Raw genomic sequence first — 27,171 nt, 5'->3', positions numbered from 1 at the left:
TGAGATATCAAAAATCTCAGAAAAATATATAATATATATATTTATATATCTCTGTACGTCTTCTTATTTAAATTTCACATTCCTCGAAAAGCGATTATTCAGTCAGTAGCTGCTGAAGAAGGCTCTTCTGCTGGCCCGGCGGTGGTGGTGGCCCGGCGGCGTTTTTCGGGGTGCCCAAGGGAGCCGGCGGGTTGAGGTAGGGATCTCCTACCAGATTCACTGTACACTGTACGTCGGCAAAGACCTGAACCTGTTGTACCTGCTGGGACACAAAAGAGAAGAGGGGATTTAGCGGGGCCGGGGCAGGGGCCGGCGGCGGCGGAGCTGGGTACTACGTGAAGTGGAAACTCACTAGAGACTTCCTCTAGTCTGGAGCCACCCCAGAGAAGAACTCTTCTGTCTTCTTGTCCTATAAAAAGAAAACCGCTGCAACTCATTCGGCTCTGCGAGGTTCGTAACGTTGCTCATCCGAAAAAAAGGGAGAAAAAATGGATTTTTCAGGGGGAAAAAAACCAAAAACACCAACCACACCCCCAAAAAATAAAAGCCCAGCCTGGCATCCCCTGGGAGAAGGGGAGCCGCGGCATGGTGGCCGCGTCGGTGGTCATGCCGCAGCACGGGGTGGCATTGGTGGTGGGCGAGGTCCAGCGTGGCTGTTTGATCAAAATTAAGAGCTTAGGTGTGTCTTGGCTGTGCTGCCGGTGCGTCCCTACGGGCTCTGTGAAACCAAGGCTGCGCTATGGGGAAGGGGGAGGCGACACCGCGATGCCGGCGGATTTTGGAAGAGATGGGGATGAACCAGATAGTCCCTGGGAGCTGGAGGCATCTGTGCCGGTGAGTGGCTGGGCACGCTTTGGTGGTGCTCAGTGCTGCTCAGAGGGACAGGCAGCGTCCGGCAGCGCTGCCTGCAGGGAGGAAGCCTCCCCCATCCAAATTTCCTCGCTCCGCCGCGCTTTAATGTGGTGCCCTGGCTGCACCCCGGTGGCGCAGGGGTCATTGGCCGCTCTGGTGACGGCCGAGCCTAGGAAAGAAACCCTCCCCGCTCGCTGTCAGCCCAGAGCCAGGGCGACGGGCGTTTAACACCAACACTTCTTTATTTTTCCAGCTCAGCTGTGGCATCACCGCTTTTCCATGCCAGCAAGGAGGCTGAAAATGCTCACGGCAGTGGCACGAGCTTTGATGCGAAGAGGGTTTGCGAGCGGTGCCGGCGTCCCGAGGGCTGGCTGTCACCCAGCGCTGGTGGGACCACGGTGGCTTCAACCCAACCCTGCTAACCGGGGCCGGCACCAGTGGACACCAAGCCTGCCGAGCCAGTACGCCTGGGGCCGTTCAGCCTTTATCGGGGGGAGCCCGTCAAACTCCTTGGGGTACCTGAGATGCGCTTAGCAGTTTCTTACTGACCTGCGCCCCATCTGCTTCTGTTTTCAAAAGGTCAGTGGAGGAAAGCTGGTTGCAGTAAAGGCCCGTGGGTCTCAGCGCCGGGTCATTTACCTGTCAAAAGCAAGATCCAGGCTCAGCCAGGGCTCCTGGACGCTGGAGGGGCACTCACTGCCCTCAGGCTGAGTTTTGGGGAGCGCTTGGGGTGAGGATGCTCACGGATGGAGCAGCGCCAGGGGACTGCGCTGCCAGAATCCTCCCCGCACTGTGAGCTGCAGGGTTTTGGGGCATCAGGGAGGGGGATGCCAGTGACCAGCTGGGACCTGTTACACCTTTCTCCCCGTCTCCTGCACCTTTGCCTGGGGCTGCTGCCTGCTCCGGGGGCATCTCACCACCCAGGGAGCATGAAATGCCACCTAGCTGCTGAGCTGGGTGAGCAGGGGAAAAAGCCACCAGCTCAGCCCATGCACGGTGCCTAGCTCACGGGAGGGACAGCCCCCCTCCTCGCCAAGCCCCACCGCTTCTCTCCAGGGAGGCTGCAAGCCCCAGCCTGCAATGTCCCATGCAAAACCAACAAGCCAGGAGCTTAATGGCACTGAGAAAAACGCCAGCAGCTAAAAAAGTTGGAGGCATCTCAGTCTGGTCTAGGGAGGATCTCATCAAAGGGCTGAGACTGGGGAAAGGTCCTGTTATCCATCTGTTCCCATTCCCCATCCCAAGTTTTCCCAGCTCCCCGGGGATGCATGGCTACAAACGGCCCCACCACCAGCCCACCACGGGGGCTGCAGGTGCTGGAGATGCTTGGTGCACCCAAGGACCCCACTGGACACCCCGGCACAGTGGCAAAGCCAACGGAGGCAGCCACACCTTTGCCACTTCCCCCTTGGGACACCAGTATCCCAGGGCCAGAGAGAGACGTGACCGCAGAGCCCCTGGGCGCTGGCTGACCGTCCCGGGAGCAGGGACGGTGTGGGACTGACCTGCTCCGAGCACATGGAGTTCATCCCGGGCATCTGCAGTGAGTTCATCTGCATCTGTCCGGCCATGGGGTTCATGTTCTGGACGTTGGTGTTTCCTCCCGCCATGGAGACGGTGATGCTCATGTTGTTGTACATGCCCTGCTGAGCAGGCGCCGGCTGGCTCTGCCCCGCTTGGCTGAATACACTGAGAGAGAGAAAAAAACCCATTACCCGTGTGTAAGTGATGGTGGCAGGCACCCCGAGGTGTGGGCTGAGCCCCTTGGTGAAGACCAAGACCACCCACGGCAGAGAGCCAGCAGAGCGGACGGGAGCCCTGCCAGGCCCTGGGGACAGCAGGAGGGACAGGGAGGTGTGAGAGGTGCTGCCTGCAGCAAGGTTAACCAGCATGGAGGCTGGGAGGAAGGGAGGTGGCCGCTGTGAGGACATCCACCCTCCACTCCTGCTGCAGCAGGAGGCTCCTTGGGGTGACACCAGTGCCAAGAGAGGTATCGTGACAGTGCTTGGGGCTGGATTAAGGGTCGGTCAGATGCAAAGTCCTGGTCTATGTGACACCCCTTCGTGCTCCTTCCACTGCCCTCCTCAGCGTCTGGCCATCCCCACTTCTGCTCCAGGCAGGAGGACAGCTCGCTCTCCATTGCAAGGCAAGGTGAAGCATCCCATTTCCAACAGAGCTCCCATCTCATCTCACCCAGCCCAGTAACCTCCTGCTCTCTGCTGCTTGACCAGGACAGTTAGCTGAGCTACCCTGACAGACCCAAGACACAAAGCAAGGCATCCCCCAGGTGAGCTTTTGGGGTATTTTCCCCCATTTCTGGAGATCTGAAGCTCAAACCTGACTCATGCAAAAAAGGCAACGAGTCTGCCAACTCTTCCCATTTGCCTCCGTAAGTCAGAGCTGGACATGTCATACGAGGGTCGTGCAGTGACCTGGGACTGCTGGTCTGGACTCAATTTATTGTCATGTTTCCCAAGGCCACTTCCACAAGGTGTAATTAAGCCACTTGTTTAATTAAAAGCCAACGACCTGCTTCACGTCTTCCTCAACACACGTGACCATTGATTTAAACACTGGGGGGTTCTGGCCACCTCTGAGCTGAGGCAAAGATGAGGACATGAGTTGGTGGTGACATCTGGAGAACATCACGGTAGGAGACTATGGCCTGAGCTCAGCACGTGTCCTCAGCCAGGTGTCGCTTGGACACCACTGCCCCTGCCAGAGGACCATGGTAGGTGTCACCTTGCCACCTTCTCTGCGTGACTGTCACCCATGTGCTCCAGGTTATCCCCACCATGATCTTACTTGCTGTTCCCCATGGCTCCCTGCTGCCAGGTCTTCATGTCAGGCGACTGGTAGCCCGGTGTCGGCGGAGCTGGCTGCAGCATGGGGCTTTGCGAAGGCGGGAGCTGGGGTGACATCAAGGGGCTGCTGGGACTGAGCGACGGAGCAAAGGCGGGTTCGCTTTGCTGACCCATGCCTGGAGAAGAACAGACAGTGTCAGCAGTGCCCAGACCTCTGACAGCAGCCCCAGTTCCCTCCTCCTCCCTTGCAGCTGCTGGCATCGAACCAGAAACATCAGCTGTGACCTTCGGTCTCGAGGTCTCTGGTTTTCATTTTGAGCAGCTGTATCGCTCAAATGCAAATATTTCAGGGATGAAGGAGCCGGGAAACCCCCCCTCAAGTGGTTTCCATCAGCAGGTGTTCCTCTTTAGCGTCACACCTGGCTGGAAAATAGCCAGAGTAATGATGGGATGATGCCAAAGAATATTCCTGCGGGGCTATTGCAGCCACCGAGCAGTTTTCTCTACTCATCGGTGACATCCACCTTGCTGAGACCCTGCACTGAGGCTTGAATGTGAAGACCTTCAAGCTGGTGCTTGTCTGCACACAACTCTGCACCGGCTCACCCATCTCATACCTGCTTGGCCTACACAAGAGGGGTAAGGTGCCTGCAGCTCATTTCAGCCATCTAAGCAAGGCTTTGGCCTCTTTCAGAGCACATATATATATTTAAGGAAGCGCAATTTAGAGGACTGCCTTGCAGTTTGATTTTCAAGGGAAGAGTTGTGGAATTATTTTCCCAAAGGATAGATTTGGGGGGTTTTTGAGTTTCAACCAGAAAAGCTCTCTTTGGGAGGTGGAGACCAGAGACCAGACCAGTATGCAGGCTGGGTGAGGTGGCTGGGGATGAAGCCCGGGGTGATAGGTGAGCAGGGCTGGGCTGCAGCATCCTCGGGGGTCTCAGCTCTACCCTCCACCTCCCCTCCCCACCGCCAGATAGCTTTCCAGTGCAACCAACTGCTCCAAGTACCTGATCCCGAATACTGAAAGATGTTCTGTTGCATCTGCGGGGTCATCCCAGTGCCGAACTGCCCTCCGACGCCGCCCATCATCCCCCTGTTCACCATGCTGCTGCGGTTAGCCAGCGCGGCCTCAGGGTTGGATGCCAACGGTGAGAAGGGGCTGGTGGAGGTGGGAGGGTTTCCTGGGGTCGTACCGTAGTTTGGGGGGTAAGGGAACTGCTGTGGGGGTGCCTGGGGCAAGCGAGCGGCTCCGATCTGCACTGGGAGCCCGGCAGAGGGAGGGAGGTTGTTTCCAAAGCTTTGCTGCCTCATCAGGATGGCTCGCTGCTGCATGAGCTGCCGCTGCCGGTGCTGCTGGCTGTAGAGCTCGCGCTGGCGCTGGGCCAGCATCTGGGCATTGAGGGGAGGCTGCGGGGAAGGAGCGGGATGTCCCAGTTATTACCATGACCCTCTGGTTCTGGCAAACAGCTCAGACCTGACCCTCCCCTCCCTGGTGCAAGAGCCCTGGGTGCTCCCCTTCCCCGGCTCGGGGTGCCCGTCCTCCGTTTGCAAGGCAAGCTGGAAAACCCCCAGAAGGCTGTAAATCGGCCCATTTGCACCACTGCAGGGCAAAGCAGGTTGGAGATACTAAAGATCTGCCTCTGCACGTGCCAAATGGCAAACTTCCAGGAGCTGGAACATCCCCCAAGCTGGGAAAACAGGCTCTTGGTCACCTGGCTGCCACCAACCACCCCTCTCCCTCACGGAACCCACTTCTCATGCCCTCACCAGGATGCTCCCACATGCCAGAGCCCAGGATTCCTGACTTTGCGTCTTTCGGTTGCAAGATATTAAAAAAACCCAACCCATCCCATGAGCTCTTCCATCACCACAGGCCCATTCCCGATATGGCCGAGCCAGATGCGTTGGAATTAATCACTTCAAAAAGCCTGACAAAGCCATCAGCGGCTGAAATTGGCGCTCTGGTGGGCACCGTTTGGTCCCCATCCCTACCGCCAACGCTCCCCACGGCACGGTAGGGATGTCACGCTACTTCCCAAATAGGCAAAGGCTTCTCCGAGAAGTGGAATAAAGTCACCAGACCTTTCTACCTTCTCCTCATACCCAGCAGATGTTTCATCCACTTTATTAGAAGCCAAACAAGAACTTTAGGGCCTGGGGACTTGCAGGATCATTAAGAAGCTTCACTAGATTCTTGTATTTAAAGGACAACATTTATTTCTTAAAGATCCTTCTCAATTAAATGCATCAGCACATCCTTCTCTAAGTAATAATGAAGTATTTATACCTTAAGCAGGTGGAGGAGCTGGAATAAGGGTGAAGCAAAAAGAAAAACCCACAGCAGCTTGTCTTGCAGCCCCCTCTCTGCACGAGGGAGAATTTCTCATAAATGACAGAGAGGAGCGAGCCAGGCTGTGCTAACGGGGAGGGCATGGGTATTAATCCTCAACTCTTCCCAGCTGGAGGACCGTGCCGCATCCTCCTTACCTGCGGCGTGATCTGCTGCTGCATCCCCGCCCGCATGTTGATGCCCACCGGGGAATTGGCTGCAAACTGGTTGAGGATCGCCTGCCGGTTTTGATGGATCAGCTGGAGGGGAGAAAAAAAAACAACAGGGAGACCTTCAAAATTCCAGTTCAGGAGCTTCCCACCCATCCGATCCCTTCCAATGGGGATGTCTGGGCTGCAGGCGGTACTGAGGGTCCCTCCAACCCCCTGCCCGCGGCCCTGGAATGCAGAGGAGGAAGAATTACCTGCTGCTGGCCCTGCAGCCGCTGCTGCAGCTGAAGTCGCAGCTGGTTGGGGGCCGTCGGGGGTCTGTTGAGCGTCTGCCGGGGTTGCATGGCCATGGTGGTGGGGAAGGCGCTGCGGGGCGGCGGGACCTGCACCGGCATGGGTCCGAAGGACGGCTTCTGCCTGACCATGCCGGGGAAGGCGCCGGGGAGGTTGGTGGTGGGAGAGGCGGAGGAGTAAGGCTGGGGGTACATGCCGGGTTTCTGCTCCATCATGAGCGGTGGGGTGGCTTGTTGGGGCTGGAACCGCTCTGTCAGGGCTTCCAACCCGCCGCCCTGGTGAAGGCAAAGGGGGAGGAAAATATCACTCCGGAGCCCCACCGGCACCCGATCTCTCCCGGGGGAGCTCGCAGAGGACGGAGGACCATGGCGGGCATGGGGCAGCTCGCTTGGTAGGATGCTGCTGCCTGTAACTGTCACCCCCTGGGCCAGGCTCCAGCCTGTGCGAGCACAAGCGCTGCGTCCTGGAGGCCATTAAACACCCGCTCCCCAGGGCTTAGCCAACCTAAAAGGATGGGAATGATTTCTTCTGGCTTGCTTGGGAGCAAAAAGGCCAGGCTTTTCGGAAGGGATCAGGGCTCTTCTCCCTGGGCTGCTGGGGGGTTTGCAGGTTAGCAGTAGGCCATGCTGCCTTCCTCTGCCTCCCTCTGCCTCAACAGGGTCTGCTAGCACCGAGCTGCTCATCTGGGCTCCGAACAGCAGCGTGCCTGACTGGACAGACCCTAAGCTCAGAGGACTGACCCAACCATGGGAAATAGTTTCTGCTGTCTCCCCTTTGCTATTTCTGTGCAGCCTTGGAGGCTTGGCTGGAGGCCAAGTGAACAGTCTTTTGGGTCTCCATCTGCCCCAAGAGCACCTGTGTCACAATACGACACAGGCCATATGCAAGGGTGGGAGCCACGGACCCCCAGGACTGGGAGAGCTCACAGGGAAGCATGGCTATACTCCAGTACTGCTCAGACACCCCTTGCTAGGAACCCACGGGAGACAGAACCTTTTGGTCCACTGTACAGCCACTCCGGAACAAATGAGCCATATTACAGCCAGGGGACGATTTCCACACCAGCAAATCATAAGAAGATGTTGTGCACTGCTCTAGCTTGGCTCAGGCACAGAAATAGGTGTTTGAGCTATGAACCCCACCAGAAGTAACACCTTGGAGGCAGAATCCTTAATCCAAGTCCCGCGGATTGAAAGAAAGCTGCGCTAAGTGAAACCACACACAAAACCGCCCCCCAAATCCCACTGCCTTTGGGATTTGGTTAGATGGTGCCAATGAAAGGACTGAGGCTTGAAGGCAGGGAAGAGGGTATGGGAATGGTGGTGGTGAAAAATATATTGCTTAGGATCAATTAAGATGGTAGTGGTGAAAAATAAATCGCTCAGATAAATTAAGATGGAGCGTATATGGTTCAAGGACTGGATACCAGGACATAAACCAGCTGTGTGCAATGGCCAGAAACCACAGACCTGCTGAAATGAGGCTCTTTTACTCTTTCTCTCCCCAAACTACTCAGTTTCCAGCTGCCTCCTGATTAAACTGGGTGCAGGTATCTCCAGCACTCCATCCCACTGGTCTGTGGTAGCATGGAGAAGATGGTGGGTTTGGTGAATTCAGGGGATCCAAACCCCTACCTGCCAAGAATACATCCTGGAGGGGAACTATCAACACGTTTACTTCCCAAAGATGCCTTTATGTTGACGTGTTGTTTCTCTAAAGATGTATTTCAAGCAAATATTTCATGGAACTATTTGAAATATTTCTGAGGTTCAGCCGAAGCCGTGGAAAAAGCCCAAGATTGCCAATAACGAAACATTCCCTGGATGGGAGCAAAGCTGGTTTGGGGTCTAAACATGAGATAATCTCCCCGAGCCAGGTGCTCTTTGGCCAGGGAAGTACCGGACCAATGTGGGGATGCTTGGCAGCATCGGCTGCCACCGAAGGACATCTCTAATCCAGCGCTCTGATGCTGCTGGAGCCTGTCCGGTGCAGGAAAGGGTTGCTGGGGAGCTGTGCCAGCTGAGTCTGCAAAACCCTTGTGAAAACACTGAGCTGTTGCAGCTGCATCTTTGGCAAAAGCATCTCTGATCCTATATATCAAAGAGGCTGAATTACACATAACTTTCAAAAAAACCCCAGGCAGGCGGTGATTTGGGAGGCACAGCCTTGAGAAAAGGGATGCGGCAAATACCTGACTTGGGCATCAATTCACTGACAGGTCCCCCAAAATGCTTATGAAAAGATAACTCCCCCCTAGCAGTGGTGGGGCTGCAGAAGGAGATGTGCCACCTCTGGGCTTAAACAATGCAGGATCAGGCCCAGAGCGGCCCGATGGATTTGCTCTGAGAAGCTTCTTCCTTAGGACATCCCATTTATTAACAGGCTTTTGATTTGGTCCCTTGCTTTGGAAAAACGCGTATGTGTGAGTGCTCTGAGGCACGGAAAAAGAAACCACTTGAAAACAAATCCCAAGCGATCCATCTCATTTTCCACGTCCCTTGCTAGCTCCCCTGCAGCCAGCTTTCTCCCCCTGCCTTGCCCTGTTATTTATGAAACCCTGAACCCTTCAGAGGCGTCTGCCCCCACGGATATCTGCAAACAGGGAGTCTTCACCGGAGCTCAGCTGCGGAAACCAGGGCCCCAGTGCTATCCGAGTAAGACAGCACCACTAAAAGCAAGCCTCTTTTTTTAATTATTTTTCTCTCCCTGCGGTTCAACCTGAGACAGAAGGGCAGCTGCACTGTAAGCCAATCTTGATAGTAAGGGCTGCACGGTTTCATACCAGCGAGGCCATTAGATATATTATTAGGCAGCACAACCCAGGCTCAGGAATCCCAGGCTGTGGGATTCCAGCTGGAAGGCTCCTCTGTGCCCTAATCCCCCTGGTAAGGTGGGGAAGCGGGACAGCCTGCCAGCTCTCCCCGTTACACGAGCTGCCCGGGGCTGAAACCACTCAGCCGCCTCTTTGCCAGGCTGCCGGTTCTCATGGGGGATCGCATTTGAAAAGTGGAGAAATGAGATATTGTATTTCACGGGGCTGTTTTCCAGCTTTTTTGGCGGGGGGAGAGAACCGCGTGGTGTTAAGTATCGTCTCTGAATCTGATGCGCTCGTGTGTTCCCACTCACATCTGGCCTCCCATTACCAGATGTTGGAAATCCTCCTCCATGCTCACATCAAGCCTCAGCATCTGGCCCCCTATATGACCTCCGACAGGTCCCATGAGTGGTTCTCTCTTTACCTGGACCAGTTTGTCAATCCCCAGAGCTCGATCCAGCTCGGCCAGCTCCGTCTCGTCTTTGCCGCTGAGGAAGGAGACGAGCTGCTCGAGCAGGGCTTTCTCGTCGTTCCGACCCTCCGGCGTGGTGGGAGGACACAGGAGCTCATCCAGCTGGGAGGTGATGCACTGGCTGCAGAGAGAAGTCAAAAGAGGAGGCGCATTAAGGATTATGAAGCAGGGAGGAGGCTGAGCAGGGAAGATGCTTGAGCGACACGGCCCCTGCAGCCACCGGGACTCACTCCCACCCTGCTGCATCATGCCAATCCCATGGGACTCAGCCTCGTCCCCCAGCTCTGACCCCGGCTGAGCCCACTCAAGCTCAAACCCTGTGCCCAAACCTGTTTTTAAGGATGAACCTCACCAGGAAACACAGCCCGGACAGCGGTTCGGAGAGGTTTGGGAAGGGAACTTTGGTGCTTTTGCAGGCTTTGCTCCTGCGGGCGTTTTGGGCAGGACAGCGGGAGGCAGAGCAAAACTTCTGCCGGCACAAAAGTGGGGAGGCTTGGATGGAGCTGGAGCAGCTGGAAGCGATGCAGCTGAAGGCAAAGGGGAATCTTTGAGCTGCAAAAATAAGATTTCTGCAAAGCTTGCTCAATATTCTTTGGGAATAAGATTAATATGTAATGAGAGACATTCCAATGACGTGACTAATTGGAGTCAATCGGATTTGCAGGGTCTGACACGATGAAGAGAGCCATGGCACATCACGCTCCCAGAGAGGCACAAAGGCGAGGGCTCGAACATGCCAGCAGTTCCCAAGCAGCAGACATGTTTATCCTTTTAGCTCCAAATGAGGACCAGATGTACAGTAAGGAACTGAAGCCAATCTGACCGAGACCGCTGCAGCCAACACACGCAGCCTAATCCAGGGAAAAGAAATACTCGGCGCTGGGATTTCTTAAATTGCAGAGCAGGAGCAGAGAGGGAAGTGGGGAGACAGAGGTGAAAGGCAGGGCTGGTTTCACTCTGTAGCCGAGGTCCCTGCTACTTGCTGCTTTTCTCAAACTCAGTTTTTCAGTGCCAAGGTCAAAGGACAAAGTTTGCTGCACAGACATCGTTCTTGCAGGAGAAAGAGAGGACAGGCTTCTTCTCCACCTTAACTGGCAGCTAGAGGAGAAATTCAGGTTGCCACCATCCTTTCAGCCCATGCTGGACCTCTGCATGGATGGCAAAAGTTGGTTTATTAAGAGATTGTGGGGATAAAACCAGCTCTACATAGTGAATAAGCTTCCAGTGTGTCCTGCTTTGCAGCCAAATCCAGCCTGCAAAGCCCTCCCCTCTCCTCTCCTCCAGCACCATGCCATGGTGGGGTTCAGATGAGTCTCTGGACAGACAATGGTGGGGCAGAGGAGATCCTGGACCCCATGCATCATGTCCCTGCCACACTGGTTTTGCCTTGCAAAGGTTTTCTATCCACCACAACCTTTCAGGCCTTTTTAAAGGTGAAAACTCCGATTCTGCACGCGGTGTGGAGGAGAAATTCAGCTGCTCACAGAGACAGTGTCAAAGGCTGCTTGAGGTCCTGTAAAGCATCTCCCTGCCATGGCCTTCAAGCACTGCTCCAAAAGGCTGCAGGTCTCTGGCCCTGCACAGATGTCCTAGAAACCTCAGGCATCTCAGATGGCACTGGGTGCCAGCGCTGAGGCAACTGAATTGGGCCCTGGGTGGCATGTTTGACCTTGGGGGATTAGAGGAACGCGTGTGAGAACAGCGACTTGGACTTGCTTTGAGGAGCCTTGGACCTGGCCCAAGGTGTCCCTCTTCTGCAGAAGAAACAAGAACACTTATGCTTGGGGACATGAGAGAGGAGATGTAGTTGTCCCACTTTATTAAAAGGCAAAGGCACAGGAGGATTTGGGGCACAGGAGAATTTAAAAAGGAAGCTCCTGTTTCCCAGGACACCCGGCGCTGGGAGATCTGGGCAGCACCAGCTCCTTAAACAAGGCCAGGACCTCAGCCCACCTCCAGTGAACCTCTCAGCTGGGAAGCCTTTACAACGCCCAAAGCAAAAGCTCTGCTCGTTTGGTCTTTGCTAAAATTATTTCTTGGTCTGGTAATATCTGCAGTCCAAAGATTCTGTCTCCTTGCTCCGATCGCAGTCTCCATCAGGTGGACAGGCAGCTGCTGGGACCATGGGCATCTCCCAGGACAAGTGTGTCCTCCCCAGCTGGAGCACATCTGCAGGTCTTGAGGACTAAATTCCAGAGGCTTTTCACCAGCAGAATCTCTTCTCTCAGCTGCAGAGGAAGCAGAGTTTTGCAGCTGATCACTGTGCTGCTAGATGGAAATGTTTCGATTCCAGCAAGGTGCTACCAAGGCAGGTCTCACCCATGATGACACCTGCTCTATCAGACCTACAGTTACTGAAGGCACGAGAGAGAGCTGAGCTGGGAACCAGCCTCTTCCAGCATGGCCTCTGCCGACCACCTCTGGCAGGACCCCCCGTGCCCAGAGACCCTAATTCAGGAAGAACAGAGGCTCACCAGGATGAACATCCCTCTACCTCTCATCCTGCTGTCATCTCATCGCTCTGGTCCATGTGTTGGCTCTACTGGTGGCTCCACCATGTGGGAAGCCCAGTCTTGCTGTAGAGAGCCAAAGGAGCCATGAGAAGTCCCAGCACGCAGCCTGCTTTTCCTTTGACTTCTCCCTCGCTCAATGCTGAGAAAATCAAATACTACCTTGTAAAACCCTAACCAGGTTGCAATTTTAAAGTCTGGTTGAAACCATCACTCTCCAAAGGCAGGGACACGTGAGACTCGTTACCTCCGCATCTCACCAAGCTTCGGCCAAATGTCACTGCTCCACCGATCTGCCCTCGTCTCCTGGCGCAGGGCTCTGCCCTGAAAACCACCTGAGGTATTTTTCTCCCCCGACGACTCACACGGATGCTGCTGCCAAACACTTCCCTCCTTGATACCTGCACAGGTCCGAAGCCTTCCATGGCAGCCTGGGTCCTCACTCCACAATCCTGCTGCAAAGGGTGAGCCAGAAGAAAATACAGCTCCCTCCCTCCCAGCTGTGCTGGCTGGGGAGACAAGAATGTCTCCAGCCAGCCAGACTGACTCAGTGCTTGGAGCACAGGGCTGCTGAGTAAGGTAAGGTCATTTTTACCCCATAAGCAGTATTTTAAGGAACAGTCATAGCTTAAAACACAGATTGCTTTTTCCAGCAGCTCTGCCCTTTGCCAGGTGTGCCCCACGGATCTTATTCCAGCAAAATAATGACACCAGCAAGGCTTAAAAGGGAAGTTACTTCCTTATGGCAAGGGCTCAGGCTGATGTAAATGCTCAGTTAAACGGGGATTTGTTTTATCTCCCAGCTCTTTCAAGCAACAAGAGGCAAAGTATTTCCCGCAGAAGTCCAAGATCCAGTTGCAGCAGTTGGAGACCACTCAGGCAACTCTCTCCTTGCAAGAAAGCTTTGAGAAATTAATCCAAATACAGTCCTGAGAAAAAGATGTTTGGCTACTGTCTTGCTCAAATACAATTCTTATGTGTGTCTTCTTCACGACTGGAAAAGAGAGGTTGTGCTCATCTACTGAAGACCTTAATGAGCAGAGGAAATTCTGCCTCTCTGCAAAGCTGGGCTGGGCTTTGGCAAGAGGATCCATGCGCAGCTCATCAGTGCTGGCTCTTAAACCGGGTACCTGAAGCCTCCCTGGGCCAGGGGGAGGATTCACTTCCCATCCGCATCAAATCCATGAGCACTGCTGCCAGCGCCGCTGCCTCAGCAAAGACTTTGGGGTGCCCTTTGCCTGGCAGGGCACTGACTGCTGAGCTCCATCAGCAGGGCTTGCCACCCTTCTGACCTCCCGTTCCAAAATACCTGACCTACAGTCTCCTCCAACGTGTTTGTAACCAAGGAATGACGTTGTACTTTGGGCAGGTGATGACCCCTTGGCTGCTCCATGGGGCCTCGGCCTATACAAGATGGTGAGAGGACTGGAGGGGGTTATTTGGCCTCGGAGGAGCTCTAACAATCTGAGCTGAAGCCAAGCGTATGGGGGACTGCAAAGAGCTGCAATCACATGGAAACACAAAACTGTGCCGTGGATCTCCAGATCCTACCACTGCCCCTGGCGAGAAGGGATGCTAGAGAACACCGACCCAAATATTGGCACTGGCAAGGGACCAGTGGGGACTTGCAGCATCCTACGGATACAGGGCATTATTCAGATGATGCAGCTTCAGCTACGGATACACCGCGTTATTCAGGTCCAGACATAGCCTGGACACCTACCCCTCAACACACCTTTCCTTATCCTACCCACACGCTTGTCCCTAGAGAGATAACAGATGTCACCTCTTGCATCGTAGCAACCTATACAACCCAGGTCCCAGCACTTCTTTGGTACCAGCAGCAACCACCACCGCCTTACGGCAATGGGCAGCTGCGCTCGTCCCAGCACCTGTCGTCTTTCCAGGCAGGCAAGGAAGCAAGCACACATCTCCTTGAGCCAGGCAACTATTGCCAGAACGTCCCAATGTTCTCCTGGGAGAGGCTGGGAAGCCGCCAGCCCTGTGGTACTTACTCTTCGGGTTTATTCAGCGCGCCGCGATTCATGGCTGCCATGCTGTTATCCGTCCAGGGGATCTGCTCCCCCATTCCTGGCTGTCCAAACTGGTGATCCGGCACCCCCATCTCCAGCTCAGGCATTCCTGGGGGGAAAAGCAGGATGTGGGGAGGAAAGGTTAGTGTGTGGACATGACTCGGGTGCTCCCATGGGGAACGGGCAAGCTCAGAGCAACAGGATGCCAATGGTGTCCAAAAACATCCCTAAAAGCGATGCTAAGGATTCACCAGTTCTAGCTCTTTTCAACCTAACGTTCCAGATACCAGGTTTGGTTTCCTAACCAGTAATCATAAGCATCAAGTTCTGGGTGAAAATCTAGGCAGATACTGCACACACAGCAGATGTACATGACCCTGTGTACTCGCTATGTGCAAATGCTATTAAAAAGTTTCCCTTTTCAGCACATTTCTACCAAGAGTTTCATAATTTAGTCAAGTTAAGAGGGTTTCTTCTTGAAGGCCAATTGTTACTACCAAAGATTTTAGCTTAAAAAATAGTCCACACCCATTAGCAACTTCTGCCTCTGTTTTGGAGAAAAGTTAATTTGCACAGGGAAAAAAGCCAACACAATTAAATTTAGTTGTAGCAGAACTTGGAGCCCAAGCCCAGGACAGAGAGATTTATGAGGCTGGAGACTTTACGTCATCCCATTTGAAACAGGAATTGGGACTGAAGATCAAACAGCATCGCAGCTGACCCAGCCCGTGGAGATCCAGGCAGATGGAAACTGGAGGGGTAAGTGCATTTCTGGCTGGGGTGGCATCTCTGCCACATCAGGAGGTGCTATCAGGGGTGGCTCCCATGTCAAAACCCCGGGGTTTCTAAGGCAAGTGCTGATGAAGGTGGATGCTAAAGATGAAAGTCTCTCTTAACAAACTCAGCTGTGCTGATCATTTTCCCAACAAAATATATTACTCGCTTGCAAATAGCTGTGGTTACCCAGTGCACGGTGTCTTTGCTATTGTCACAAGGAGCCACCAGCTTCACGTGCCACCCAGACCGTAGGGTTTTTTTTTCAAAAAACAAAAGGAAATAAGAGCCTGACGGGGAGGGAGGGGAGGAAGGTCCAGCTGAGGGATGCTCAGTATCCCAGTGCATGCACTGGTGCGGCGGCTCCTGCCAAGCGCTCCTCTATTTCTCAAAATTTCTTAAAAAAAGCCTCAAGGCTGCTTGGCAACAGGCAGATCCTGGTAGTGCCAGCCGGGGCGGCTCATGGCACAGTCACGGTACAGCCCGTCCCCAATACTTCCTTGACTTGCTCAAGAACGGTCCCCAGGCTCATTGATGTGGCAGACTGCAGATGCTCCGAAGCACAGCATTATTTACTGGGGTGTGGGTGACCCCCATCGAGGCAGCCAGACCACGGGTACCAGGGCAGTATATACCAATATGACAGAGCTACAGCTGCTGTGACGACGTGTGGTGCGGGGCTGATTTCTGCCTCGCCTCCCGGGGGGGATGCGGGGGAGGATGAAAGCTATCATGCGATGCTCTCCTCCTCAAGAGAAGCTGCCCAAACCAAGACCTTCACGTGATCCAGAGGGACCAGCCGTGCGCAGGGCTACCCAGAGTTACAATGGGAACTGGCCGCATGCCTCCCACATCCATGGGCTGGTGGGGAGCACGGTGGTCCCACCCCGCCAGCAAGGGCAGAGCTGTGTTCCGACGTGGACAGCATGTGAGAGGCAGGGATGATGCTCTTCTGGAGCCTGGCCACCATCAGAGGGGACAGCAGGTGAATCCAGCAGCTCTTCTAGTCCCACGCTACCATCATGAGGAGGTGAGATCTGAGTTATTTGCTTTCTGCACCTGCTGTCAAGCCGCTGCACAGTGCATGATGGCAAGCAAGGTCCCTCCTCCAGATCATGTTCAGCATTGCCTGGCACATCGAGGGAAGCATCGAGGGAAGCAGAAGAGGGCAGAGAAGCAGCATCCACAACCCCCCAGAGCCCAGGCTGCCGAAACGGCTCACGACGAGGTCTGTGGTGTTTCGCTGCCAGTGATTTCAGCAGCACAGAGGTGAGACTGTTGCTTCTGCCACTCCTCTCCCAACACACCATCCATGCTCCGGATCTCATGGAAATTAAACTTCACCCAGTGCCAGGGGAAGCTGAGCCACCATCACCCCCCGGGTGAGGGGATGCAGCTTCCTCCACCTGCCTCCCCAGGAACCGAGATGGACAGAAAGGTCTTTCTTTTACCTGAAACTATACTGACGGGAAAAGACAGAAAAGAATAAGCACAGCTTGTGAAAGCTGCTGGCGAACAGCACCTCTCCAGCTCCACCTGCAATGCCTCTTCTCCAATGGGACTCCCTGGAAAGCCTTAGCGTAACCTGGAGAAGGTGGAGAGCAGAGGATAGCCTGCAGCTGTACGTACCTGTGTCGGCTGGGAAGGGGTTTGGTGCGGTCACCGTGCCCCTGCCCTGCTGGGCTGGCCCACGGGTGTGCGGGCTGCTGCCGTTGCTCGCAGGGCACGGGACTGGCCTCAGCTGGGCTGGCTCCAGGGGGTCACAGAACTCAAATGGGGTGCGACCAGCCTGCACGCCCTGCCCGCTGCTCATCGCTAGAGAGTCATCAAATCACGGGGAAAAAAAGAAAGAAAGGAAAAAAAAAAAAAAGAAAGAAAAAAAAGCACATCAGCTCTCTTCCCAAGGCTCACTGCAAGATCACCGGCACTCCGCAAAATCCTTGCCCTGCCCGGGAGGGAGCTGGTGTTGCTAAGTTTGGAGGGTGAGAAGGGGGTCGTGGTGGGATGTCACCTTGCCTAAACCTGAAGGCTCGGTCCCATGTGTGGCTTGGTCACCCGCAGCCACCCTGGGGGAGCCACCCTGGGCCAGCAGCTCCTGGGAACCACCGTAGCTCCTGCACGCGGTGTCATGGTGTGTGAAGGTATGAGGATCTAGGAGCCAGGCTGGCACCCAAAACCTAGTAGCTGGAGCTTAAAATAACCAGCTGGGCATAAAAATTATAAATAATCAGCTGGATGTAAGAAAGGCAGGGGGGATGGGGGTTGCAACCATCTAATATACAGACAGGGTTTGAATGCTGCTAAAAGGAGGGCACCAAGACCACAGTGAATTACAGAAGCCAAAGTGCATCTCTCTCGCTCGCTGTAGCCACATCAACCAGGCTCTGCTCCCCCCAGGGATGATGCTGGTGCAGGAGCTGTGCCCCCCGTACACCTGGCAGCTAGAGGGAAGCCTCAGCACCGATGCTCCCCGTGCTGGCTTCCTGCCTGTTCGGTTCTCATCTGTCACCTGCTGGCTTTAAACCAATTAAAATGATGTCATTAGGCCTTGCACTATTCTTGATTTTCATTTAGGTAAGCTTCTGCACGTTCAGCTGCAGTTTGCCATCAGGGAGCACGTCTCAAATGCTCACATTGACCTGAAATACGAATGGAAGAGGCAGACTTGCAAGCCGGTGGCCACCAGCTGTGGCTGTTGGCAACCCCTCTCCCAGCCAGCAGCACCTCTTAAGTCCCCGGGGACCTGCCAAGGGGTGCACCACTGCCACCCTGCACGATGTCAGCGCCTTCAGCAAGGCTCATGGTGGGTCTCCTCGGCGGTAACTGCTATTTTAGATGCTGTAACCCAGGAGGGCAGCAGTTGGCATTTCAAGCACTTGCCCTGCAGAGCCGGTGGCAAATGCGCTCACCTTCTAACTCTAACTTGGCTGCAGGATTCCCTTTCCTCCGAAGGCAGTGTGTCCCGCTCTTAATTATGCCAGAGCGTTACAAGTGTCCCTGCTACTCAAAGTATAAGCCTGGGACAAGTGGGTCCTTGGCAAGGAACTATTAGGCTTGAACGATAAGCTTAATGATGGATTCAGCATGGAGGTGATGGGTGAAACGGCTTATGGCTACAGCTACGGGGCCACCAGCTCCTTTTCACTTCCCAGACATCCCCCTGACCGAGGGGAGGCACAGCCTCCAGCCTCAACACATCCATCACTCACCACCCTTCCAGCATCATTCCCTTATCCCCTACCCCGCGCATCTTCTGTTAGCTGATACTCCCATTTATGAGACCACAAGCTCTTCCCTGCTGATTTATCGCAGGCAGGGAGACATTTCAGTCCACAGTACTTTGCTCCAGAGCCTGCTCACGGCTGGCAGAGCGGTTTTTTGGGGGTTAGAGACCTGCAAGCTGTTCTCAGTGGTGCAATGCTCCGCTGCCCTCAGACGGTCCCCCCTGACAGCCCAGCACCAATGCAGCCTCCCACGTGGGCTTCACCCCACTTCACGGCACTGTTCGGGCCACGCTCACACCACCACATTGCTTCTCCTTCTGCTGTGATGCTCCTACCCTTTTAAAGGCTTTGCTTCTGCAGCCTGAGCCCTCCAAAAATATCCCAGCCCTGCCTGCCAGAGCCACCTCATGGGCTTCTTGCTGGGCCGGAACCCAAAACATCCTCATCTCCATTTGCTGAATAAGTAACAGGATGATTATCACTCCCTGTGTAGGATGTGGACCAGCAGCTAACTGGTTTATACTGGGCTGCTCACTCTTACTCCCTTCTGCTCTAGAAGCTGCACTTCAGCATTCAAGACTCAGTGCAATTTGCAGCAGCAGTGATACGTGGGATGTAACAGATAATTATATACATGCAAAATCCAAGTGCGGGGTGGGAAAAACCCCATGGGGCTGGGACCAGGTCTGGCACAGCACCCCAGGGATGCTGCGGTACCAAAGGGGACAAGCAGCTTGGGGCTGGCACAGGGATGTCCATCATGGCAAGCGAGTGGCATGGGCTCTGACTGAGCGCAGTGATGGCAGCAGCCACTGGGTGCACTTATTTGAGTAAGTTTATGCTGCAATTTGTAAAAGCTTGCTTTCCCTATGGCAGGTGTGGGTGCCTCTGCTACCACCCAGCCTGGGGAAGCCTCTGACCATCAGGTCCATACATGCTTTTGCTACAAAATACCCTCAATTTACAATTTGTCTGCAGGCTCCTTGAGGAAAGAAATCCTATTATTATCTTTTTCTAAGCATTCACTTTGGAGAAAAATCAGATCTTTCTTTTGTTTGGTGCCTAGAAAAAGGTCCTGATGCTGCATCTGAGTGTATTATGTCTCAAACCCCTGTCTGGAAGTGATGGCGATGCTCTGACACCTCAAACACCTCTGGTCGAGCCTGCCTGCTCCCTTGCGACCAGGCACACATCTTGGAGGGACTGTGTCCCTCACTTACATCACAGCTGTTTGCAGGGGGACCACGGGGCTCACTGCCACCAGCCTTGCACCAGACAGCAAAGCCCAGGTCCCCCAGAGCATCACCGCGGCTAGATCCAGGACGGTGGTACCCCATCCACCTGTAGCAGAGCTGGTGATGGAGGAGGCCATCCCCTCCCACGCCCTGGCAGGGACCCGGGTTGAGGGGTGAATGCTGGACACGTACGGTGAGTGGATGGACACGTACGGTTGAGTCCCGTGGGGGCTCTGGCAGTGGCGCTGGGCTGCAGGGGAGCTGCCAGCATCTCTGGTTTGACAGCAACGCTGGCCACACCGCTCTCACTTCTCTCTGGTCCACACAAGCCGGGCAGCTGAGCCGCCTTCTCCAGCGAGGGCAGGAGCTGGTCCAGCTGCTCCAGTTCAGCAGCAAACTAAGGAAGGAGAGAAAAAAACCACAGGTGGGTGATTCAGCCCAAAACCAGCATCAGTGAGCCCGAGCGCTGTTTTCATACGCACACAGCCCTCCAGCACTGCTCCCCCCATCCCTTTGCTTGCTGAAACACCAAGCATCCTGCACGGATAGAGAACGAGCCCCACACCCCTCTGCCTGGCTAGATGCAGACCTTGCGGGGACAAGGACCCCGCCACACATGGGTCCCCACCCTGGAGCGCAGTCCTTGGTGGCAGCTTTGAGATGCTCGCATGCCGCAATTAGCATAATTATTAACAGTATATATAACCTCCAGCTATTTAAAACAGGAGATAATTTGCTTTCTTAATATACATATGCTTATGCTGAAATTATAATAATAAAAAATGGTCTTTTCTAAGAAACAGAAGTGACTTTTTGGAACAAGCGTCCAAAAACAATGTGGGCCTTGGGCATGTAATTACCCTCAATGGGGCAGTAAAATATCATTCAGGTTTTCCTGCCTTCATCACGGCTAAGAGTAGAAGAAAATATGTTTAGCCCGGGGACTCAAATAAATGGGAAAGTTACTGGAAAAGGGACTTGCACCAGTGGCTGTAATAGCGGCACTGTAAAGCAGCAGGTTGGGATTAAAGGGGCTGAGATAAATGAGCTTTGGCTAAAAAGAAAAATATCTCAAGGGAAGCTAAATGCTTTAAAATCTAAGGACGCACACTGCTTCCAGAAGTGCCGCCCCTCGGCGCTAGGGAAAGCCTGGCCATTAACATGGCGTAATTAACAGACAACTTGATAGCCCTAGGGAAAATCTTTGCATTTGATGGAGGGAATGATGCTGCGGTCTGGAGAAGATGGGAGAAACCTGGCAGGAACTGGGATCCTGGCTTTGACAAGAGGCTCTGCCATCAAGCTGAGATGCGAGGCTGCAGCCAACAGCCCCTGCCTGTGATAAATAGCTGGGAGGCTGCTGGCTTTGGGCACCCCTGGGGTGCCTCTGCACCTCCCCGGCTGGCACAGTGGTGTTAAAGACCTCTCACCAAGATGACAGCTTTGTCCATTGCCAGAAGAAGTCATAGTAAGTTTCTCCCTAAATCCTAGCTGGAAATATTTCGTAGCCCAGACAAAATCCTCCAACAGGTGACAATCCCAGTTGCCGCTGCACCTGCTTCCAGTTTCACCTCCATGATGCACAGGTTGGTGTATCACAAGGACAAAACCCTGCGGGAAGCTCCACCTTGGGATGGACCCTCCACCAGTGGTGGCTTCATTGAAACCCCAAGCCCAGTCCAGCACCTGAGAGACCCGTCGCCATGGCAGAATCTCCCTCTTGACCTTCATGGCTCTTTTTTCCCCTTTCCTACAGCCTCATGGTAGCACCTGGGTAGATGAGTTGGTATTTTAAATATACACGACAGGGCACATACTTGTTTTTCCTTTACAGTGGCATCTGGTGAATTAAATGATGTTTAGACAATGCTGATGATGAAAAGTGCACTGCCACCAGCAGCCACCAATATTACAATTTACAATGGACTAACCACTCTTTTTCATTTCCCCTGTATCCTTCCCATCAAATCCTAACCCCAGAAACCTGAGAAGTAGAATATCCTCCTAAAGCCAGGCTCACAGAGAGAATTAAACACAGCAAATTCAGCTCCCGCAGCAGACATTTGCACATCTCAACTCTTCCAGATAATGTAATTTCTCGACCAAGCAGAACTTCTTTAAAGCTCAAGTTTGCAAAGCAAAGAGAAGTGAAGCAAGTGGGAGACATCCACGATATAGCAGAACTCCATCTCCTCCTACAGGCAGGTCATTCTGGAGGCAGAAGGAGAAGAAGGGCACAGGAGCAGCTGTGGGCATCCAACATGGATGTTAAGCAGGGATAAAATGGGCGCTGTAAAATTCTTGCATTGCCTGTTGGGTATGTGAAGAGGTTGGAGGATGGAGAGGTGGGAATGAAGGACACGTGGTGGGAGCAAGGTGCTTGTCAATTGTTTTCTGGAGCACCTGAACTTGCACCTGGAATCTGTGCCCACTTTGAGTGTTTTATTTCTCCTCCTTGTCTAGAAAACACACGGTGCCGGAGGGCTGGAGCAGCTCAGGCCATCCAGTCTTGCTTGGAGAAGGCTCAGACCTCCACGACCTGCCTCTGTCCACAAATGTGTGAGAAAACCCATGGCACAAGGGACGGTGGCTCAGGGTGGCTGAATACTTCTGAACGACTGCTTCTTCCCCCAACCTGCAGCTCCCGGCAGGTGCCAAACCCAGAGCCAACCAAAAGGCAAACCAAGGGACAGCATCCCACTTCTGCCCTTTGACCCTGGCCCAGCCAGCTCACAGGATGCCTCACGCATGGAATCAGCTCGGCAAGGAGGACTGAGCTGCTCCCAGGTGCACCCACCCAGTAAACAAGCGACATATTTCACTAGATCAGGTGGCTCAAAGCCCCGTCCAACCTAACCTTGAAGATTTGCAGTCATGGGGCATCCATGACTTCTCTTTGGACTCCACCGTCCACTCATGGTGGAGCACTTCCAGGCTCAGAGAGTGCTGCCTGCTCCCCAGCATCATGCTCGAGGGCATCCTCATGCAGGATATAAGACAATCTGACCTGAAGAAACGTTTCCTTTTCACCTAACTGAGGTTCAGCTCATGCCTTGAAGCACAAGGGTGAAAAGCCCTTCCAAAACCTTGCTTAATCTTTTTCTTCCATTTTTTTTTTAACTCTTGTAATTCCTGTTTGCTCTTTCCCAAGACTTACCCAAATATTTTTTGTTCTTACCCCATGAACAGGAGCTCTGAGCAAACCCAAGGTGCTTCCATAGCATAAATCTGCAAAGGAAATAATTCCTTCAAGGCTGAAGGCAAGCTGCAGAGCCTGCCCCACAACTCATATTGCTCCTAATTGACATTTTGATTCTTAAAATAATCACACATGAAACCAAAAATCTAGCAAGTGCTAGATTTTATTTGAAATGGCAGCTCCTCCTCCCCATGCCGCACCAAAGCAGTCTGTAACAGAAAACGCGTGGAAATGAAACTCCCGTCCTTAGCTGCTGAGCAGTGAAGGGCTGTTCACTCCTCAGAAAATGCATTTTAAGACTCTGAAAACTCTCTCCAGCCTCTTTTATTAACTCTTTGGAAGCACTCAGTACGGTCCAATGTATAATCCTAACGCTCCCCAGCTGCCCGGGGAGGGATACTTGGAACTGAAAAGCCACGAAGGAGCCTAAAAAATGCTCAGCAGCTTCCAAGAGCACAGGAGAGAGGCATATAAACAATCCAGGCTGAAGCCATCCAAGCTCTGCGCGCCTGTTTGCGAGTAGAGCACCATTAGCTAGCACAGCCTTATTTAATTAATAGGGCTTTCCGCCCCCTCCGAAGGATAGAGTACCTGGAACCATCACTGACGGTCAGCAACGAGCCCGCCTGCATCCCCGGCTGGTGAGTGGCTCCTGCATGCAGACGTCTGGGAGACCAGGTGAGCAAAGCTCTTCCTGTGCCCCCGCGTTTGACCGCGTTTCGGCTACAAGTGCCCGTCCTGAACGTGCTGCCAGCTCCATGAAAGCAGGCTGGGAGAGCCCGTGCAGCTCCTGGGAGGGTGCTGTGCCTCCTGCAGGAGTGCTGCGGTGGGGACCCGGCTCACCGGTGGGTACTGGTGGGTACCAGGCTCACCGCCCAACCTGCCATCGCCCACGTGCCTCCCGCAACGAGCACGCCTTGCCCTGGGTCTTCCTCATCCAGAGGCTTGTTAACCTCGATGGGATCTCAGACGGGAGGTGGGGGGGGGAGATGCACCATCCAGCAAGCAGATGACACCAGGAAAGTACATTACCGAGAGAGATAAGGAGTTTGATTCCCACTTGCCTATAGGATAACCCACCGCGACTCCCAAGACAACTGAGCCCTTAACCTTATTAAGAGACTTATTGTGCATTTGCCATTCCCGGCCCTCTGAGCGCCGTTATTCACCCCGTATCTCCGAAAGGCAGGCGCCTTACTTGCCGCAGCCGGTAAGCTGCCATCAGCCCCGCTCTTCATGTCAGCCGCTCTCTTCTCTTTGCTTAAAAAGGATTAAGCAGTCCTATCCATGTTACCATCTCCCCTGGCTTTCAAAAATAAGAAATCTCTTCTATTCATAGCTGCGTGTAATGAATATTTATACACCCAAATCTCTATTGCAGAGATCTGTCGCTGGATTATTCAATTTAATAATACTTTTGGGATAACTAAAAGGCCTGTATAATTGCTAATCTCAGCCAACAAGAGGGCGATGGATTGCAAATTCCCTGGGACACGAGCCCTGAATGCGCCCAGAGATGTGAGAATTAAGACTCTTTTTGCGTGGCAACATGCACCATAGCCTTCTCCTCACTCAAGCCCACCAGCTGCAGCGACGTCCTGCGTTTCTTCCTCATTTTTACACACCTCGCTAAAAGTTTCTCTCTTTCCTTCCTACCATTGCCTTGAAGATCTGAGCAGACAGAACACGAAGCACCTGGACAAAAGCGGACAGCACCAGGGCTGGAGACGGCGACACCAGCAGTGGAGGAGGTGGCACCAGCACTGCAGAAGGTGGCACCAGCAGTGGAGGAGGTGGCACCAGCACTGCGGAAGGTGGCACCAGCAGTGGAGGAGGTGGCACCAGCACTGCGGAAGGTGGCATCAGTGCTGGAGAAGGTGGAGAAGAAGGCACAGAAGGTTGCAGCAGTTCTCTCCACACTTGTCCCAGCTCCACTGGCTTGCTGTGGAGGGAGCACGCCAGCAGGTTTGGGCTAAGTGCCCCCAGCACACAACTTGTCAAGAGCATCCCACCTTTGTGGATGCACATGGGTCAACTCACCTGGCCCTGCGTCTCCAGCTTGACCTCCTCCGCTGCAGGAGGTTTGGCGAGCGGCACCGGGGCTGTGTTACAAGGCTCCATCTGCTCCGTCTTCTCCACCTTCACCTTCACATCATCCAGGCTCAGCGCCGGGGCTGCAGCAAGCTCCTTCTCGTCTTTGTCCAGCAGATAGCGCAGGAGCTGGTGATCCTTGACATCTTTTTTCTTCAGCGCGTCCGGCTCCAGTTTGATGTCCGGGGTGCCCGGCAGCTGGCTCTGAGCCGTGGGGGTGGTGGCAGGGTTCGGCGCCGTCTCCTTCTTCTCGTGCTCCATGGCCAGGGTGGTGATATCGGAAGGGCTGCCCTCCTGAAGGAGTCTATGCAAGATCTTGTGCCGCTCGGTCAGTGAGCTATGGGAGGAAGGGCAGGTGCTGCTGGGAGGGTTGCCGGAGGCCAAGGTGCCGGCGGTGCCCGCGCAGGCTAATGAATCTTTGCAGCTCGTGTCCGCATCAGCGTGCCGAAGCTGCTGCTCCGCTGTGGTGGCCAGGAGCTGGACCAGCTTGTGGCTGGTGGCTTGGGAGCACTTGCTGTCCCCCTCTGAGAGCCTGTCGCTGGCGTGCAGCATGCCCGAGTCCAGCGGTTTTCCATCCCCCGAACCGCCATCCGACTGGATCATCTCGCTCAGGATGGAGGCGATCTCTTTGTTGTCCTTCGACTCTGCTTTCATGGGCTGCATGGCGAGGCGGCCGGGCGAGCTCTGGGAGCTGAGCTGTCTCAGCACGGGGGGTGGCGTGGAGTAGCCCACCGGTGTGCTGGGCCCTTCGGTCAGCCCCTGCATAGAGTTTATGGGGGCGCTGGGAAAGGGTCTGGTGCCACCGGTGCCACAGCCGCCCCCACTGCCACTGTTGGCCATGCCCACGGGGGAGTGCATGGTGGGCATGGTGGGTGAGAAGGGATTGCTGGGCACCCTGGGTCTGGGCACCAGCCCTGGGCTGACCCGATGCCTTGGAGACATGAACTGTGGTGGGGTGATCCCCGGACTATTCATGGGGGAGCTACTGAGGTTCAAAGTGTGGTTACTGTTCTGGGGACCAGCTTGTCCCTGGCTTAAGGCAACATTGGCTCCTATCTGGTTTCCAGGTGAACATCCAAAGCTGGTTTGGCTGGTGCTGGAGTTGCTGTTGTGGAGGCCGGCGCCTGGCTGCTGGTTCACGTTGGTGGCCAACATGCTGCCGTTGGAGGGAGGGATGGAGGGCGGCAGGGCCATGCCTTGCCCTGGGGAGATGCTGGGGTTCAGTGAGGGGCTGACCCGGGGAAGGGACATTGCGGAGTTAGTGTTCTCCTGGGGTGAGAGCATGCCATGATCCCTGTGGGAGATGAAAAGGAAAGGAAAAGTCACCAGAGGCTTTGCCTAAATCTTTAGTGTCACCCAGGCAGCTCCTGCCCCCCCATACATGCTCCAGAGCTCGGAAGCCTGGAGAGCAGCAGCTCGCAAGCTCTGGTGGTCTCAGCCTTCCTTGCTCCACCAGTGCTTCTGGATCTGTTTTAGTAGCACAGATAGAGCGCAGCAGCTTCAGCAACTCCCCAGAAATGTGACGCTGCTCAGGATTGCAGCCGCTTACTGGCTAAACCCCAAAGGCATCACCTTCTCTGGGTCTTATGTTCCTACACGGCTGGAGGAGGACCAGGCTCCAACAGCATTCCTCACCGCCCCAACCCCCTCATGTTTCCCCAGAATGGCCCAGGTCCACAGCCTCACCTCTCCCTGTCCTGCCAGTCTGTCAGAGCCTCTCCCTCCCCAAGTATTTTAAGTTCTCCAGGGCAAGGCAGAAACGTGAAGCACGTCTATAAACCTCCACCTGAACTCCCCGGGCCATCACTTTGCGAAACAAGAATAATCAAGAGCAACAGAGCTGCCATCATGCTGGTTTTCAGCCTCAGATTCTCCACGGGGATCACATCTCCGAACCAGCACCACAAACACCAGTGGATCCTCTTTCCACCGCAGGGAACGGGCACTTTGATTCCTGGATTGCCCTCGCAGGCGCTGGCACAGCTCGGTAGCGGCGGGATGGGGACATACCTGTCGATGACGTGGATGCCCATGATGAAGGGCTGCATCTCTGGGCTGGAGGGGTAGCAGAGCTTACACTTGGTGTGGGCACTAAGCACCGTCCCGTCGCTCAGGGTGAATCGGTACGAGGGGCTGAAGGCCGTGCCACGTGTCATCACTGAAGGAGACAACCAGAAACACATCAGCCCCCTTTGAAACACAAGTCAGAACCTGCGCCACCTTATAAGCACCAGCGGGAGGATGGAGGGAGCTGAAGAGAAGGAGAACCTGCCTGGGACAACCACCTTCCCAGCAAACAAAACCACACGCTGCATGTTGGCTAACCCCATAGACCCAGAAAATAAGAGGGGTACACGTAACCGTGG

The 27,171-nt window shown here is 54.3% G+C and overlaps 1 protein-coding gene across 9 annotated transcripts in view; it reads right to left on the bottom strand.

Annotated features, from left to right (window-relative positions):
* Window positions 1-76: 76 nt before the first annotated feature.
* NCOA1 (nuclear receptor coactivator 1) overlaps window positions 77-27,171 on the bottom strand; it is a 179,446-nt gene continuing 152,351 nt past the window's right edge. For 4 of the 9 annotated variants that reach the window (XM_056342272.1, XM_056342269.1, XM_056342271.1 and 1 more), the window contains 13 exons: window positions 26,816-26,963; window positions 24,755-26,099; window positions 19,708-19,912; window positions 16,686-16,871; window positions 14,265-14,391; window positions 9,692-9,860; window positions 6,413-6,727; window positions 6,147-6,248; window positions 4,667-5,066; window positions 3,658-3,832; window positions 2,358-2,541; window positions 1,402-1,491; window positions 77-262 (listed from right to left, as the gene is read on the bottom strand). In XM_056342272.1, coding sequence (XP_056198247.1) covers window positions 95-262; window positions 1,402-1,491; window positions 2,358-2,541; window positions 3,658-3,832; window positions 4,667-5,066; window positions 6,147-6,248; window positions 6,413-6,727; window positions 9,692-9,860; window positions 14,265-14,391; window positions 16,686-16,871; window positions 19,708-19,912; window positions 24,755-26,099; window positions 26,816-26,963 — 3,614 coding nt within the window. In that variant the 3' untranslated portion in view covers window positions 77-94. Of the gene's footprint in view, window positions 263-352; window positions 410-1,401; window positions 1,492-2,357; window positions 2,542-3,657; window positions 3,833-4,666; window positions 5,067-6,146; window positions 6,249-6,412; window positions 6,728-9,691; window positions 9,861-14,264; window positions 14,392-16,685; window positions 16,872-19,707; window positions 19,913-24,754; window positions 26,100-26,815; window positions 26,964-27,171 lie in introns of all 9 variants that reach the window. The other 5 variants (XM_056342277.1, XM_056342278.1, XM_056342273.1 and 2 more) reach the window with 5 other exon arrangements.

Source organism: Falco biarmicus, chromosome 6, assembly GCF_023638135.1.
Source record: "Falco biarmicus isolate bFalBia1 chromosome 6, bFalBia1.pri, whole genome shotgun sequence".
Taxonomy (NCBI): Eukaryota; Metazoa; Chordata; class Aves; order Falconiformes; family Falconidae; genus Falco; species Falco biarmicus.
Note: the sequence above shows the minus strand (reverse complement) of the source record. Positions and strands in the feature narration are given on the sequence as shown.